Below are 16,677 nucleotides of genomic sequence, written 5' to 3'. Positions count from 1 at the left end.
TACCATTTCGAATGCGTGTGTGTAGAGAAAAGGCAATAGATAAAGCCATTTTACCATTGCTTGCTGTGCGTGTTTGTGTGTCAGAGTCAGTGTGTCATGGAAGCATTCCCAGCACAGCTGCTTGAGCCAGCACCGAACGCGAGGAGTTTTGAGCAGTGAGGATGAGAGCTGAGTTCGATTAAGGTTAGAAACGTGGAAGGATACGTTGGACGTTCCATTGTACGCGGGTACGATGAGAAAAACAAACAAAAAATTATCTATTTTTGTTAATCAAAACATAAAACAACATTATACGCACTCACGTACAAAACGGTGGAGAATTTAAAGAAAAACCAAAAAAGCAGGAAAAAAAATAAATAATGGTTCTCCCATTTGTCAACCAGTTCCAAGCCATAGTGCCGTGATATGATTTCCAGTGTCCATCCATCCGATTCTACTAGTGTTCCCAACCAACGATCAGTCGATGATGTTCAATGAAACGATCCAAGAACTCGTCCAGTGGTTGATAGTACTTGAGCAAACTTTGGGCCGATATCTCCACGTCTCCGGTAAGCTCTTCCAGTACTTCGGTCCAGTGTACAGATCCACCAAGTGCTAGCGACTTCCGCAGCAACTTGCCCGCTTTCTTCGAACCGTACAGATCACACCGATGCAGGGGGAGTGGAATTTCGTTCGCAGGATTGTTAACCGTCCCGAACAGTGCATTGCGACACAATCCTTCGTAGATCTGGTAGCTTAAAAAGCTCGCTAGAAAGTACCGTACAAAGGGTGTATTATCTGACAGATGATAAACTGAAGCAGCATCGAAAAGTGGAAGGCGTGCACGCACGGAAGACGGTGGTCGAATTCCTTGTTGTCGTTCGAGCAAGAACCAGAAGTAGCTATTAGCATCCTGCCCGTACTCGACGCTACCATCGAAAATATCCCACCGGTACTGATCCATAAGATATTCGAAAGGAATGGTAGGAATTTTGCCCAATGCCATTCGCAACAAAAACGCATAATCGAACGAGTTAAGGGTGGAATTGGTCCGGAACGCCATTTTCTCTGGCGCCATATGCTTTGAATCGAGCAACCCAAGACGGACGAGGTGCTGTGGTGTTACAGCACCGAAGTACATGGCATCACCGAACGCTTCCTGGAATGCAGCCGTAGTTCCATCACTGAAGATGGTCGGCTGTTTGGACGCTTCCATGTAGTACACAATGTGGCCCATTTCGTGCACGGTGACGTAAAAGTCTTGAGCCGGAGCTTCCGATCGTGGGCACACGATCATTCGAAAGTCGGCGGAACCGTCAGCGAACATGTTAGCTGCGGTTCCGTGACACTTGCCACCGTCCGCCGTCTTACCGATGACACTGTGCTTCCAGAACTCGTCCGTCAAACGTGGCAGTCCGAGAGATGCGTACAGATCTTCTGCACGTTGCACAAGATCCAATGACGTCCAGTTAGCCTCACCGAACGCTCGATCAATGTCTACACGATGTGGAATGATGTCATGAGCGTATCCTATCCAGCTATGACTCCACATACCACCGAGCAGGTGGGCCGGTATTAGTCCATCGCTATCAATCGATGATGTCTCCCTTGGGTATTTCGCTCGCACAAAATGGCGTACAACGGTGTGTAGTTTCTGGTAGAATGGTTTCACCTCGTGCCACAAACGATCGACCAGAAGGCGCAGTTCGGGAATTTCCAACTCTTCGCGCCAACATTCTCCTACATCACGATGATTTGCTCCCCGCATGCAGCCGCTGTTCATGAGCTCAATCAGTCGTCCGTACGGTTGTCGCATCGGAGGACCTACTGCCATTCGCCAGGATTCCCATGCCCAACGAAGCACGGATTCGTCGGGGAAGCGACCGGCACAGACACGTTCCATACCTTCCGAGAGCATTAGGCGCTCCAGATCGGGCTCACCGGAAAAGCATTGCAGTTCATTGGGTAATTTGGTCGGAATGCTTAAGGTGAGTTCTTGCGATACTGGTGCGACGAAGCTAAGATCCAAATGGCCCGTACTTAGACCGGGATATCGCACGAAAGTATTGCTCCATAGAATCGTCACATCATTCGAATCCTGTCTGTGGCCACAGTTTGCTGGAATACACACTTCCGACTCGGTGTAGATGCGCTGGATGAAAGAAAACAGTTGGGCCATTTCACTGGACGGAAGATATCAAAAGAAACACATGCGTTGATAGTCCGTTGATCCGCGATAGTAGTAAAGTACCTGAGCTCCTCCGGGGTATTGCGTGGTCCTCGACAGAGTAAATAGTAAGCCCGATCGTACGGCCACCCATGCTGACGGTAGAGGGCGCCTTCGTCGCACGTATCCTGTAGCCAGGCCGACTTTCGCTGAGCTAATTGAACCATGCTCTCGAGCGTGAACTCCACACGGGATTGGTGCTGTGTGCTGTTTGGGAAAAGCAAGAAAATGGGAAAGCAATACATCAACCGTTGTGACACACCAAACATGTGGACACTGCACCTTAAATCCCATCCGTACTGTGCTGCCTCACGGTTGAGTGAATGTAATTCCGCGTTCATACGATCAAACCATGCTTTGGCATCCGTTGCTGCGAACGTGAAACACCAGGCGTCCCCATGTGTTGTGTAGAGTTGGATGAAAAAAAGGCATCAAAATCAAACACAGAGGGTATTAATCCTTCAATTAATACACCGACAGAAGGCATTTTCCCACTGCCGACAGGGATCAACTTGTGCTAAATTTGCTGCTTATTACACCAACGTACCACCATCACAAAAATCGCCGAAATGTCGATTATATGACCACCATAAAATGCCGCGTGGCTTATGTTTTCCGCGTATTTCGTGTACTAATTAAATTGCTCCGGGTACGTACCGTTCTCCGTGGACGCTGTGATAACGAATGGTAACTGTTGCAGTAGAAGAAGGGCGATTAAAAACGGAAGCAAATACAGAAACGCGTAGGAACCGGAATTGTAGTGTCGTGCGGAAATCATCGTTCCACCAACGCGGCTAGTAACACACCGACTGAACCCGTGGCGCAGTGAACAGCGCTCATTTATACTTCTGCACTTTTCCTCTTCCATTTGCCGACCTCGGTGACCACACGCACACTCGATACCGGACCACCCATCGTTGGTGCGAAGGAAATCATCGCTCGAGCTGTGTTTGATTTCCCTAGAGCGCAAGGATACTCGATTCGGTCCGGCACAGCGTGTACGATAAGGATCTCTCCCTCACTGTATCTCTCTCTCTCTCTCTCTCTTTCTCTCTCTCTCTCTCTCTCTTAGGCGGTTCGTCCTTTGAAACCACGAGTACTAAGGCCATTTGAGTGTTTTGATGTCCGACAGAATGTTGACAACAGTTTAACTTGCTATACGAGAACGATTCCTCCCAAAAAAAAGTCCTTATCCCCGTTCAGCATGCCGAAGAAACGGTGCAAACGGTAATAATCGCCGCAAGGAAGCTTACACTTCTAATCCTTATCCGTCCGTTGCGTGCGGATGGCGTTGGAAAAATGCAATGGGATGGAAAATATAAATACCAGGGTAGAATGTTTTATTTTCTTTCGTGCCTGAAGCGTAATGCGGGCGCATTCGGTAACAGAATTAGTGAAGAAAAACATGGGCGCAAATCTGCAGGTCCATGAAATCAACCTTTTCGTTACTACATGGTATTCCTTTTTAACTTTTAATATTTTTGAATGTTGAATATATTTTTTGCCATTCTTAAAAATTCGATGCAGAGGGATTTATTGCGCCCTCTTGTTTAAATTAAATATCTCTTAAGTAATCCGTTTTACTCTGCTCCATGCTGTTTCCTGGAAAACTCCCATGTCACGGGGTATTGACCCCTCTTCTTCCTTCTTCTCTTGATGCCTTCTACCCTTGTGTACCAACTATTATCATGACAAGGGACAACTACCACCGCCCACATGAACTCTCCAACAGGGTAAAGGTAGCCGACATTTGCACAGTGATAAGCTAAAATGAAAACTGATGTAGCTCAATTTGTACGGATTTATCTTTGATTGATAATTTATTGGTATCCCTTTGCGCGTCGGCGCTTATGTCATCGAGTGTAGACGAGTTCTTTCGCCCCCAAAAGCACAGTCTTACCAAGCTTACCGTTGTGTTTGGGATAGTAAAAGCGAGTCGGGAAACTCGCGTTCAAAACAACAGCTACAAGATGAACGCTTGTTTGTTGTGACCAGATTTGGATGTTTTTTTTTTTATTGCGTTACTTCATCCTTTTGGGGTGGATAACATATCGTTCAAGCTCACTAACAGCTGAAGAGAGGGCCAGATTGTGTGTATGTGCGGCCATCATTCCAAAAACCGACCGGATACTTCTTACTTCTTCAACAGCTGATGTCTGAGGATGAAGAATGGAGCGCCCAGTCCGGAACCGAAGAACACGATGAACATGGCGGTCAGCTTGTACCGGTTGGTCAGGCTGAACGGCAGGTTCTATTGGAACGGAAACGGTACAAACATGCTTTTAGTAGTTGCACAATTCGACCAAGCAAACATTGACAATATTCTCCATTATGTAATGGGAAAGCGCGAGTTGTGGCCCACCACCACGATGAAGTACTGAGTTGCTTACCTCGCCAGGGATTCCTCCGTGCGAGTGCGAGTACCGGACCAGGTTGGTCATACCGGTGCGGGTAACGTTAGCGGCGCGGGCGAACATCTTCGGCGTGTTTCTGTCGGGAGTAATTTGCTGGGTTTAGTGCCGATCAGTGCGAGAAAAGGTGTTTTATTTTACCGTAACAAACCTCTGGGATAATTTTTCACGATTGCCTAAGCTGACAGAGTCAAGTGGTTGTGTCAAATGGCGAATCGTCAAAATTGTTGCATTGCGGGATGTTTTGTGCTAGCAATGGACAAAATTGGTATGTTGTTAAAATTGTCTTTTTTCCCACAAAAAAGTAATTTACCAAAGTGTGAGTTTGCGAAATGGGATAAAGATTTTAAGCATTTTTTTATTTGTGTGGTCTAGCAAAACAAGCCGGAAAATTCCGTATTAAAAATCAATCGAAAAATTACTTCTTTCAAAAGCATGCCCCCGGCGTGCAAACCGCGCTTCTCATACGTACGCTGAATACATTTGACCTTGTGTTTATACTGTAGAGTTATGCTGCATTGCTTTTCCAAACAATGTATCGTTTCTAAGTCTTCGCTGCATACCGCCTCTACCTCACGAACACGGAAAATACTGCGAAAAGGTATCCCACCCGAGAAAAACACGAACGAGGCGCAAGACGAGTCATATTCGGGGTTGGTCTGCCGCGCAAGAGCTGCAAAGTTTTAGTTAATTTTTCCTCAAACGGCGTGTAGTGAAAAAAGCGAATCGTCGTCCAGGGTGGAAAGTAGCGCTGGACTTGATTTCACGGAATCAGCTTGAAAATTTCTGTATAGTACGCGAGTGTCGCGCGCCCTTCCTGTGTGTGTCATCTGCTGCTGCTCTTCGTTTTGAAGGGTGAAAACGATCACAGTGTTTTTATTTTCCTGTGTGGTGTGAGGCTGTACGCTTATTAGCTCTCTCGTCAATTCATCTAGTGAAATCATACGGTGTGAAGTAGTTAATTGAAAGGGAAACAAATAAGCAAACAAGCTGGCAATATACGAACCCTTCCCCTTACGCGCGTGTGTGTGTCCGTAATCATTAAAGTTCCCTTTTCCGGAGCTCATATTACACACGCCGATCACTCTAGCTACGTGAGCTAGACCGAAATTAAACCAGCAGGTGCTGCCCGCAAGTCAATGGTGTTGCTACAAGCGAGGTGAAAAGTTTGGCGAAATTTTGTCAGGAGAAATTTTGAATTCCTTCCGAAAGAAGCAACGATTGTGAAGACCGACCACCACCAGAGCAGAGGATTTTGCGTACAGGAGAAGAAAACAGCAAAGAACAACCCACTCGTTCGGATAGTTTGCTGCAGCCAGCGATAGCAATCTTATCACAATGGATAAAAGGAAATTATCGTAAGTGTCTTTTTTCCGAACGGTTTCACACACATTCCTCAGGTTTCGTAGCAAAGCGACCCTCCGTTGGAGGAATAGACAGAGTAAAAAAAGGTGTCGATTAAATTGCTTTATTACCAGGAGCGCATCTCACGAAGTCGCGAAACACGGAAAGTTGTACAATATTTTTATTGCTGCCGACCGAGCGTGAGTAGTAACAATGTTCCGCTTTTCAACTTCCTGCACTGTTGAAGGTGGTAGTAGTAGAAGAAGCAAGGGAAAAAAAATTCCGTGTCCGTGGCGTGAAATTAAATACTTGGAAATATCGATTTTTCCCTAGCGAGAATACATACAGTAGGGACCAACTGCTCTACCAGATGGAACGCTGTTTCGAATGTTGTAGAAAAGCTTGGAAAAACATGAGAATGAGCAGCCAAAGTAAGACGCCTTACTAAATCATGTGTATAGCATAATGAGAGAAAAGTAGAATCTGCTTGAACATTTCGTTCAAGGATGTTCACTAATACACACGCCTGCGAATCAAACGGCAGCTGCTGCAGGAAGGACACCCGACCTTTTGGCAGCCCATTCAGGATTGAGTCTGCTTGCTTTGATGCATGTGTAGCGGTGTTGTTATAAGGGGGGGGGGGTATTACTGTTTCCACTTTTGCTAAAAGAAGGCTAAAGGATAAAAACGGGCGTCGGTATTGCAGAATTTACAACCTTAATGTGTAAATTGAATTGTTTTCATTCTAAATTCTGGCTAATGCTTTGTATGAAATAATGTATCACTCACTCACTACTGTTACACCTCGTTGTTGGAAGGTTTTTTAATCAGTTAATAATTGATAAGAACCATTCTTCAAGTTCTTGGGTGTTGTAAACATAAAAAAGCAAACACGTTGAAGCACGTGGTGTGGTGTGTGAAACTGAGGAAAAAAAACTCCCTAATCAATAATGTTTTAATGAGTCATTTTAATGAGCCTTTTTGTTTATGATTTTTCCACTTCGCTGTGCTTATAGAACATCCGGGGACACTCTGTACCAAACACTGGGACTACAGAAGACGGCAACGGCGGACGAGATTAAGAAGACATACCGAAAACTCGCCCTAAAGTACCACCCGGACAAGAATCCCAACAATCCAGATGCAGCAGAGAAGGTTCATCTGTTTTTCTACTGACTTGTTTACATTTTAAAATTTAACCGGCGCTTGCATTACCTTTTTTTAGTTCAAAGAAGTAAACCGTGCTCATTCCATCTTGAGTGACTTGACCAAGCGAAACATCTACGACAACTATGGATCGCTCGGATTGTACATTGCGGAACAGTTTGGCGAGGAGAACGTCAATGCGTACTTTGTCGTTACGTCGCCTACGTGCAAGGTATTGTATTCCCCGTGACGGTATCGGATGTGAATTGATTTCTAATCCTCCCCCACCATCCCACCCGCAGGCACTGTTTATGATTTGTGGTATTATCACCGGATGTTATTGTTGCTGCTGCTGTTGCTGTTGCTGCAACTTCTGCTTTGGCAAATACAAACCGGTACCGCCGGAAAATGCTGGAGACTATCATCATCTACACGTAAGTACCCGCGTACCCGAATGGCCGTGTCATTAGCGCACATAGAACTATGGGGCTAGAACCGTACAAGTGTGATTTTTGTAAATTGCTCCCCTTTTTGTGTGTATTTTGGCGGCTTATAGCATATTTCGGCTCTACAGAGCTCCACTATGTTCTGCACGGTGTTAAAGAAAAGAATCCTTAATATGTTGCGCGCTAGTCCTTCTTCACAGTTGCCAGAAAAAGCTCAGTTTTCTAATTAGACTTATGTGCTTGCGTTGGCTTGTGAGTGTGTGAAATAATATTTTCCTTCGTACAACATAACGCGCTCACACAAGCATCTGCATTACCCGGCCGTTTTGTTGCAACAAATTACATGAATTCCATACTGATATGCAAACAGAAAATGTGATATGTACGTGCCGTATCGTTTCTATTATTTGTCAAATAATGTTTTTCGGGGGATCTATTTGGCTGTATTAGTATTAATTTAAAGTTGTATCGTTTTTACTGCATCCTTCATCATCATTACAAAATTTCAAATTTTTCATCCCTTTTGACGAAATTTACATGATTTTTTCCCTGTTTTTTGTTATTGTTTGGCTTGTTTGTAATTGAGTTTAATATTGTACACTTTTACTGCACTGCACTCACTATCTCATTCTTTTTTACGGAAACATACTCATGTGGTCTGATGAATTTATGAGACTCGAATCGATGCATGTAATGATTTTTCCTCCAAAAACACTTTGGCGATGTTGTACGTGTGGGACTCAATAGTTTTGGAAGTGTTTCTTTTTTTTTTTTTTGGAATTCGAAACACATTACTCAGACGAGATTTTTGTTTGTTAATGAGTTTATCGTTCCATCTGAGCGTTATCCCACGCACAATCTTTGATCCAATTATTACTACTGGCCCATCATGAGAGACCGTAATCATCGTCATCGTCCTGTTGTGAGCTCCAGTACACTTTCGCTTCACTAAAAAAGGATACAGACATCCTCTCACACACAACACGCACACACACGACGCTCCTCTCGTTGTAGCAGCATTCACACTCTGTCTCTATCATCTGTTTTTTTCTACATGTGTTTTTTTCTACATTCATCAGAGAGATGGTGCGGCAAGTAGTAGCAACGCACGGGAAGGAACGGCCGTCACAGAACAGCCAACGCGAAGAGTATGTATTCGGTTTATCGTTTGTATTTTTATGTACCATATACCTCTCATCTGCACGATTATCTGTAATTTTTTTTTTAGTTTTAATGATTCGTTACTGTAGTATTTCTTTCATTTCAACCATTTGATTCATTTCTTTTTACTTAAAGTTAATAAGCAAATTAATTATTCTAATTCGCGTTGTTTTGTTGTGTCTTCTAGGAAGCAAGCTTAAAACATCGCGAATTAAGATAAATTTCTAAATACCCCATACCCCTCCCTATCAACCAATAATCGTTTAACTTCATCAACTTCATCGCCATTAACTTACCGTTTGATTTTTTTCTTTCTCTTCTTTTTTTCCTCTCCTTCCTGATTTAGTTGGAAACAATATCGTAGAAATGTATTTATTTTCATGGAATAATGGGAAAATCGTGTGAACAAAATTAAACAAGAGGGAAAAGAACATAGAGCGGCACAACAAGCCGATACCTTTCTGTGTTGGTGTGTTAGACCGTAAATATTAGCATTTGTTTGTATTCGGAAAAATGGAAAAATAGTCGATTGATTGTGTGTGAGTGAGCGGAAATTATAAACAGAAGGACGAGAAGGATTAGTTAAACAATAATTGACGTAATACAATAAAAAGTGAACTTATTTATATGCTTATTGTTGGAGTAACGTGTTTGAAGTACGGCAACGAACAAACCGAGCCCATCGTGGAGTTAAAATCACTGTTCTCCCCTTAAATTTCTTTGGTCTGTATTAGAATGGTTGGGCGTAAATGGAATGGTAGTGGTCTAATAAGTCTAATTGTGTGTTCGTGTGTGTTCATTGCTAATCTCAAAATTGAACTAGAATTGCTAACCAATTTGTTGTTTATGAAGAGGAAAGTATTTGGGATGGTGTGGCATTTTTAGTTTTGTAAGGTGTTGTCCTCTCGAAAATCCTTCCAGTGTGGCGTGTGGAAAAATGGAAAATGACTATTAAAAAGATAAGTACAGACAGTGGTTTTTGTTGTCCTTCTGGCGATTGGGGCTTTGGGTGGCTTGCTCTGTAGCATCTGTGATAAAAACGCACTTACTAATCTGGAGTACAGCTTAACCGAGGAGTATTATCCCCCCCCCCTTTGTCTCTTTCGCTGCGTGTAATAATGAAGCTTCTTGTAGTTCGTTTTATAGCAGGGGGTCTACCTTTAGAATTATTTTCCTTTAAACAAGACAAAATTTTTAATGTACCTGTTTTTGCTTTCCTTTTCCTGTTTCTTTGTAGGAGGATTTGGCAGATCTGGAGGATAACGGAGGTGGCAGTGGTCCGGTGACATCGCAACCCCAAGCGGGACAAGCGCAGGGTGCCGGAATGCCCGTGTACGCCATGCCACCACCATCGTCCAATCCGACAAATCCGTTTACCGGTACCGCCACCGAGAGTACGGGGCTTAACACGGGCAATCAACCGATTTACACGCCAGGTAAGAGCGCGAACCATTTGCTGCATGGCTCCATCCACATCTCCGGGATGAGCATTCATCGCGTGAAATCATTTACATCCCAAAACCCCACAGTTGATGGATGTATGTCTCCATGTGTCTATTGGTGTGCTGTACACAGTATCGCTATTTAAAAAAAAAAAGACAAAACGCTCATTATTATTATTTTTTTTTTTTGTAATGTTAATGAGAGAAGGAGAAACAGTGTTTTTCGGTTTGTTGTGTACATCTCTGTCTAATATATTAATACATATTTCTTGTCCGTATTCATGCACACTACTCCCTCTATGTACATGGGCAATATGCTGCTCGCGAATTGCGTTCCGGGAACTAGGCCACTAAAACAGCACGCATTAACGATTTGGATTTCGATACCCAGCTTCTGCTATAAACGTTTAAACAAAAAACAATAAGAATATACGGTAAACCGATCATCTTTTGTCCCACTCGCTACGTAGACATTATCATGCATGTAGGTACAATACGTAGCGTTTGTTTGTTTGTTTGTTTGTTTGTTTGTTTGTTTGTGTCCCCGTGTGTGATTTTGTGCATGTGCATGGGTATTTTCACATTATTTCATAAAACATATTGTTTGCTGAAATTATTCTTGATTTCCCCGAAACTAAGGAAGTTTTGTTTGTTGTTTTTCGTTGTATATCCATTTCTGCCCAGGAGATTTGCTCCAATTTTGAAGTTGAGCCTACGTTATCCGTTTCTTTCGAAATCACTCATGCACAATATCTAGCGATAGTGTGCAAATTACTGTTTGCACTGCTTGTATTGTGTATCTATAGTTTGGATAAAAGCGGTAGAAGCGTTCCATTCGCTTGTAATGGATGCAAAACACAATGCGAAAAAAGGCGGAAGTTTCTGTAGTAGTGAATATGTAAGTAAAATGTACATAATTATTAGTAATGTGCGTCGTGTGTCGTGACAAAATCTTTAAAAGGCTTTGTTAATTGTTTTGTGTTACTTGTTAACAAATAGATTTGTGACTATAGTAGATTTATTCGTGCTTAATACAGGGTTGCTATATAATGTATTTCTATATTAGTTTTCGGTCAGAAAGGCGCCTTTAATTTAATTTTTTTTAATTCTAACAAATATATGGCAACCCTGACCTATGTACGTGTAATAGATGCGTTACCCGCTCGGATTCTAATCGTGTTTTTTTTTACCTTTCTATCCTATTTCTTGCCCATTTTAGGTATGAAGTGAGCGTATTAATCATCGCCATCAATAAAAATGGTCGGTTCGAAGGAAGAGCTTGACCCGGCCCGGCCCGGCAACTCCTCCTTTATGTGCCGCGAATGTAGCACCGAACCAAATCAAAAGCAACCCACATACAATATACTGTAACAATAAAAATAACAAAACTGTACTAATTTCGTCGCTCCAAAACCGAGCGCGAAATTTTCTGTCCCCTGCAAACACGGTGGAACGACCACATGTGTGTCTATGTGTTTGCGTGTGTGTGGATCTGGAACCTCTTAGTAAAAGGCAGCAGTGGAGCAGAGGAAAAAAAGTATCTTTTTAGGATATATTTAAGCGTTTAAGTAATGGCAGAAACTTTGCAAAGTTCTCATTTTGATGAATTCCTTGGGGGGCGAGGGAATGAAACATCCAAAAATTGTTGTTGTAGTAGAAGATCCTATTTCCCTCTCTGTTTGTGTGCGTGTGCGAGTGGGTGTATTTATCCTTAAGAGAGATGGAGAAAGAGACGCTTTACCCCCTCATGGAAAGAGTTTGCTACAAAGTTGAAGTTATAAGAGACAAGGAAACAAAATCAAAAGCAAGAAAGTAAAATCCAATCCCCATTATAACCAAACTAACAATAGTTTACTCTTGCTGTTGCTGTTGGTAATCCATATAACCTATAGAAAACTAACACGAACGAACCCAAGCAAATCCTACGTGGTGATACGCTCAAACGATCATTGAAGACCACACATTTTCCCGCATCTCTCATCCCCTTATTGCCACTCTTTTGAGTTCAACGTCCACGAGGATTTTGCAAAGTGTTAGTCCTTCGGTTCTAAAGAGTGTTAGCAGCAGGAAACAAGAACCTCTGTTCAATTGAAGATTTAGGCATAAATACAACTAAAAAAGTAAACAAATAATTCAAATCGATCGATAAGCGATGGAGTTAAAAGCGAAGGAGCTATTCTTCTATGCCATGATGTGTAGAGAGCTCCTAGGCGACTTAAGGAAACGTATTTCCTTCTCCTCATTTATTAAGTGTTACTATTTCGAGTTTTGCAAATACTACTTCAATTCGGTAAGGCGAAACACGTCGTTATGCATATTACGATAATAAGCGCATAAGGTGTATCCCACAGCGCCTTGGCTGGCTTGAGAGAGATATATAAATACATATATATAAATATATATATACATATATATATATATATATATATATATATATATATATATATATATATATATATATATATATATATATATATATATATATATATATATATATATATATATATATATATATATATATAGCTGGAAAAACGAACCATAGTAAGACGTTCAGACAAAGATGAGATGAGAAAAGGAGGGTCGGTAGGAAAGAATATATCTATATACATACAAAAAACAATTCATAAATCTTATATCCATTTATCCCGAATTTCCAAAGCATTTGAAGCACGAACCTTTACAAAAAAGAAGGACCGTTTTGACCGAGGAGAGGAGGACTCTGATTGTGTGTGAGTGTATTGCGGTAGGACAGAAAGCGATAACTATTTCACGGTGGGACGTTAGGAGGAACCAATTAGCAAGGGTTCGAACAGGAGAGCAAAAAAAATAACAACAAGAATCCAACAACGACGAACGAGAGATATTATTGAGACAACTTTGAAGGACGGACTTGACGGACAAAGAACTGACTGCAGGAAATTATATATTGTAAAATATATTTGATAATAGAGAGGAGGATGGTACCCAGCTAATCAACCAACCAACCGGATGGGGACAGACAGACACGCTTCGTTTGAGACACGGTACTAAAGACATTAAAATAATCGCGTTGCGGAGAAAAGGAAGCGAAATAAACTAACACCTGAACGACGAAACATTCATTGCCACGTTATGCAAAATCCACAATATACATCTGCAATGCTTGTTGATTGTAACCAATTTTGTAACGATTGTTCCGAAATTTGTAAAACATTGTTCTAGCGAGCTGAAGGACAGCTATGTCGTCTATTTTTTTGTTTCAGCTGCGTGTTCCGGTGGGATGGAAAGTGTTCGTTTATCAGTATGCAAACAGTTGAGATTAGCGTCGTAATCGTCGTCGGAATGTCAGTCAACCGGCCACAGGTTAGTGATATTTTATTTACTTATACATATTTACTAAATATATATCAGTACTATGAGTACATTCAAAGGAATGTTTTAGAGTCGATTTTTAAATGTTTCATTTCGATTTTGAGTTATTTCAAGCTATTCCATGCATGAAGAGAATCCTCTTTTGGGTGTAGGGTGTGGCTGTGTGGGGGATTGAAGAGGAATCTCCGTGTATTTTCGGTTTTAAGGAAAAATCCCCTATTTAACATCATGCATCTCGTAGTGATAGTACTGTTTGCTGAAGGTCGCACCACAAATACGAACCGCCCGCCAGCAAGAAAAGCAAAACTCGCTAAAGTACTGGAACTTGCGCATGTAAACAGAGGCAGATTCGTCGCAGTTCGTTGGGCCGTGATATCAGACAGACCGCGGACACTTGCATCCACCCATCCATCCATCCAACAGCGCAACGATCGTCTTCGGACGTTGGGATCCGAACTCCAGAGAAAGTTTGACCGTTGTGCCGTTCACTTGGCTCTGTCTGTGAAGTGATTCGATTTGTAGTTTGTTCTCGTGATAGTGTTGTGTAGTATTCTTATTTTCACCAAAGATGTCCAAGGCAGATCTACCGCCCGTACTGAATAAGCTGTTCAGGTGAGTGTTTTTTTTTTTATGGGACTTTCAATCAGTAAAGTAAATTTTTCTGTACACATTTAAAAAGTCACATCGATGCCAACAAGAGCAAGTACATCGATGCTTTGCGGGAAGCGGTCGCGATAAAGTCGGTCTCGGCATGGCCTGATTCACGGCCGGAAATCTTCCGCATGGTGGACTGGGTGGCGGACCGATTGCGGAAGCTCGGTGCGTCGGTTGAGCTGGCAGACGTCGGCAAACAGCAGCTGGCCGATGGCCGTGAACTCGACCTACCGAAGGTCATCCTCGGTGTGCTGGGAAAGGTAAGTGTGGTACGAGGCTGTGTGTCATTTTGTGCTTTTTGAGAAAGGTGCAAAGATCGCCATTTCACCACTGCAATAGCGCAGTCAGTGTCAATGAACTTGCATGACTGGGTTACGATTGCACAAATAGTAAAAGAATTATGCCCGCAACGGAGGCTCGGCTCAGCTTGGTCGATGTTTACGTTAAACTGCACCCGACCTTTAGAATCGGAACTGTGCATCGTAAGAATATGACGTCAGGTTAGTCATGCAGCGTATGCATCGTGCCCTACGCCTGCGAATGCAACGTTTGCAAAATGTAATTGTGGAGCATGAATGGAGAAGAGGGGAGGCTTTATGTTTTATTATGCGTCAGCGTTATGTGTGGTGCTTGATTGTAAAATCTAGAGTGTAAGTCTAGAGTGTCGTGTTTCAATGGGAATCATTCCTGTCCAGCGCTATAGCTGCTATTCATTGATAAGACGGAGATGGTCCTATTGAGGATGGTTAGCGGAGTATGGAGTTTGTCGAGGATGTCGCCGTCGGGTTCAGAGTATTATCATCAAGTGGGCTGTGATCCATGCGGTTTCTATGCGATAAAATAACGAAAAACACACGAAATTTGTGGTCGAACACAACAACAGCATCGCAGTATCTATGAGAGAACGTCTAGGAAACCACAAGTGGTTTGCTGCGATCGAAAACCACAACGAGCTGCTGCTTATGCTAGTGCGACGAAGCACTCTCATAGAGCAATAAAGGGATTGTTGATGGACAGATGATTGATTCGTTGAATGATTTCATGTGGGTTCTACTATCTCCGAGCAATTGGAATGTAATTACCCAAGTAGATACGGTGCACTTACCCATTCATCTCGCTAAACATTCAAATCTTATCAACTCGTATTGTGCGTCGTGTGATAATCGTGTTTGATGGATTGTTTACCTCACTAACGAATTCCACCTTGTTGCAGGACCCCGCGAAGAAAACCGTATGCCTTTACGGCCATTTGGATGTGCAACCAGCCATATTGGAGGATGGTTGGGCAACGGAACCGTTTGTGCTGACAGAAAAGGACGGTAAACTGTTCGGACGTGGTTCGAGCGATGACAAGGGACCGGTCCTTGGATGGCTGCATGCAATCGAAGGCTTCCAGGCCATCGGTGAACCACTCCCGGTTAACCTGAAGTTTGTGTTCGAGGGTATGGAAGAGTCCGGCAGTGAAGGTCTCGATGATCTGCTGTACGCGCGTCAGAAAGATTTCCTATCCGATGTGGATTATGTTTGCATATCCGACAACTATTGGCTCGGAACGGATAAACCTTGCATCACGTACGGACTGCGCGGCATTTGTTACTTCGAGGTGGAAGTTAGCTGCGCACACAAGGATCTGCATAGTGGGGTATTCGGTGGGACCGTTTACGAAGCAATGAACGATCTGGTGTATCTGCTTGGAACGCTCACGGACTGTGAGGGACGCATTCAGATACCGAACATTTACAAGGAAGTGGCCCCACTGCTCCCGAACGAGCAGGCCATTTACGATGCGATCCACTTTGACGTTGGCAGTTACCGGGCGGAGCTTGGTGCGCGCAAACTGATGCACAAGGAGGACAAAACGAAGATTCTAATGCACCGTTGGCGGCAACCGAGCCTTTCAATTCACGGTGTGGAGGGTGCGTTTTACGAGCCTGGTCAGAAGACCGTTATTCCGAAGAAGGTTATTGGAAAGTTTTCGATCCGAATTGTGCCACACCAGACTCCGGAACTCACGGAGCGTTACGTGAGCGAATATCTGACGGCCAAGTGGGCTGAGCGTGGCTCTCCGAACCAGTTTGCGGTACGTATGGCTCATGGAGGTAAGCCGTGGACAGAGGATCCGAATCATCCTCACTATCAGGCGGCCCGAACGGCTACGAAGCACGTGTACAATGTTGATCCCGATATGACGCGTGAGGGAGGATCGATTCCAGTCACGCTAACGCTGCAGCAGACGACGGGCAAGAACGTTTTGCTGCTGCCGATGGGAGCCTCGGATGATGGAGCACATTCGCAGAACGAAAAGATCGATGTGCGCAACTATATTGAGGGGGTAAGTTGAAACACTGGCTGTGGCAAACTATGTTTTATTTAAACACTTTTGTAAACATTCTAGACCAAGCTGCTTGGTGCTTACTTGTACGAGGTTTCCCGCATCAACTGAGCAGGCAAATCGCTGTTACAAACGTAGAAAACCGACATCACGAACCAATCACTACCGCCACACTTCCCGGTGC

At 43.3% G+C, this 16,677-nt stretch overlaps 5 protein-coding genes across 6 annotated transcripts in view; 2 read left to right on the top strand and 3 right to left on the bottom strand.

The window, feature by feature from the left end:
• LOC126561202 (WD repeat-containing protein 61) overlaps nucleotides 1–16,677 on the bottom strand; it is a gene marked incomplete at its 5' end in the record, with an annotated part of 144,319 nt that overhangs the window by 26,715 nt on the left and 100,927 nt on the right. The gene's annotated exons all lie outside the window — the stretch shown is intronic.
• LOC126562160 (angiotensin-converting enzyme-like) lies at nucleotides 437–2,576 on the bottom strand. The gene is made up of 3 exons (XM_050218589.1): nucleotides 2,489–2,576; nucleotides 2,231–2,413; nucleotides 437–2,162 (listed from the first exon to the last, which is right to left on the bottom strand). The coding sequence occupies exons 1-3, from the start codon at nucleotides 2,545–2,547 to the stop codon at nucleotides 437–439; spliced, it is 1,968 nt and encodes a 655-aa protein (XP_050074546.1). The 5' UTR covers nucleotides 2,548–2,576.
• Nucleotides 4,203–4,826, bottom strand: LOC126563450 (cytochrome c oxidase subunit 7C, mitochondrial-like). The gene is made up of 3 exons (XM_050220095.1): nucleotides 4,769–4,826; nucleotides 4,597–4,696; nucleotides 4,203–4,457 (listed from the first exon to the last, which is right to left on the bottom strand). The coding sequence occupies exons 2-3, from the start codon at nucleotides 4,681–4,683 to the stop codon at nucleotides 4,341–4,343; spliced, it is 204 nt and encodes a 67-aa protein (XP_050076052.1). The 5' UTR covers nucleotides 4,684–4,696; nucleotides 4,769–4,826; the 3' UTR covers nucleotides 4,203–4,340.
• LOC126562909 (dnaJ homolog subfamily C member 5 homolog) lies at nucleotides 5,921–11,432 on the top strand. 2 transcript variants are annotated; one of them, XM_050219507.1, is made up of 7 exons: nucleotides 5,921–5,975; nucleotides 6,978–7,116; nucleotides 7,187–7,339; nucleotides 7,410–7,541; nucleotides 8,633–8,701; nucleotides 9,952–10,150; nucleotides 11,376–11,432. In XM_050219507.1, exons 1-7 carry the CDS (start codon nucleotides 5,956–5,958, stop codon nucleotides 11,384–11,386), a joined length of 723 nt encoding a protein of 240 aa, XP_050075464.1. In that variant the 5' UTR covers nucleotides 5,921–5,955; the 3' UTR covers nucleotides 11,387–11,432. The 2 variants fall into 2 exon arrangements, with proteins under 2 accessions (XP_050075464.1, XP_050075465.1); XM_050219508.1 differs by lacking the exon at nucleotides 11,376–11,432 and adding an exon at nucleotides 10,503–10,570.
• LOC126562157 (cytosolic non-specific dipeptidase) overlaps nucleotides 14,076–16,677 on the top strand; it is a 57,180-nt gene continuing 54,578 nt past the window's right edge. The window contains exons 1-4 of the mRNA XM_050218586.1: nucleotides 14,076–14,119; nucleotides 14,187–14,421; nucleotides 15,375–16,493; nucleotides 16,557–16,627. Of these exons, the coding sequence (XP_050074543.1) occupies nucleotides 14,076–14,119; nucleotides 14,187–14,421; nucleotides 15,375–16,493; nucleotides 16,557–16,604 (1,446 nt within the window). The 3' untranslated portion in view covers nucleotides 16,605–16,627. The remainder of the gene's footprint in view (nucleotides 14,120–14,186; nucleotides 14,422–15,374; nucleotides 16,494–16,556; nucleotides 16,628–16,677) is intronic.

Source organism: Anopheles maculipalpis, chromosome 3RL, assembly GCF_943734695.1.
Source record: "Anopheles maculipalpis chromosome 3RL, idAnoMacuDA_375_x, whole genome shotgun sequence".
NCBI classification, from domain to species: Eukaryota; Metazoa; Arthropoda; class Insecta; order Diptera; family Culicidae; genus Anopheles; species Anopheles maculipalpis.
This window is presented reverse-complemented; position numbering and strand designations above follow the sequence as displayed.

Bases quoted from the DNA above. Each gene is read 5' to 3' on its own strand.
- LOC126562909 (XM_050219507.1), top strand. From the start codon at position 5,956: ATGGATAAAAGGAAATTATC. The intron at 5,976-6,977 runs GTAAGTGTCTTT...CTGTGCTTATAG, and splicing joins ATGGATAAAAGGAAATTATC to AACATCCGGGGACACTCTGT. The intron at 8,702-9,951 runs GTATGTATTCGG...GTTTCTTTGTAG, and splicing joins CAGAACAGCCAACGCGAAGA to GAGGATTTGGCAGATCTGGA.
- LOC126562160 (XM_050218589.1), bottom strand. From the start codon at position 2,547: ATGAACGCGGAATTACATTCACTCAACCGTGAGGCAGCACAGTACGGA. The intron at 2,414-2,488 runs GTGCAGTGTCCA...TTTCCCAAACAG, and splicing joins CAGTACGGATGGGATTTAAG to CACACAGCACCAATCCCGTG. The intron at 2,163-2,230 runs GTACTTTACTAC...TCTTCCGTCCAG, and splicing joins AATACCCCGGAGGAGCTCAG to TGAAATGGCCCAACTGTTTT.
- LOC126563450 (XM_050220095.1), bottom strand. From the start codon at position 4,683: ATGTTCGCCCGCGCCGCTAACGTTACCCGCACCGGTATGACCAACCTG. The intron at 4,458-4,596 runs GTAAGCAACTCA...CCGTTCCAATAG, and splicing joins ACGGAGGAATCCCTGGCGAG to AACCTGCCGTTCAGCCTGAC.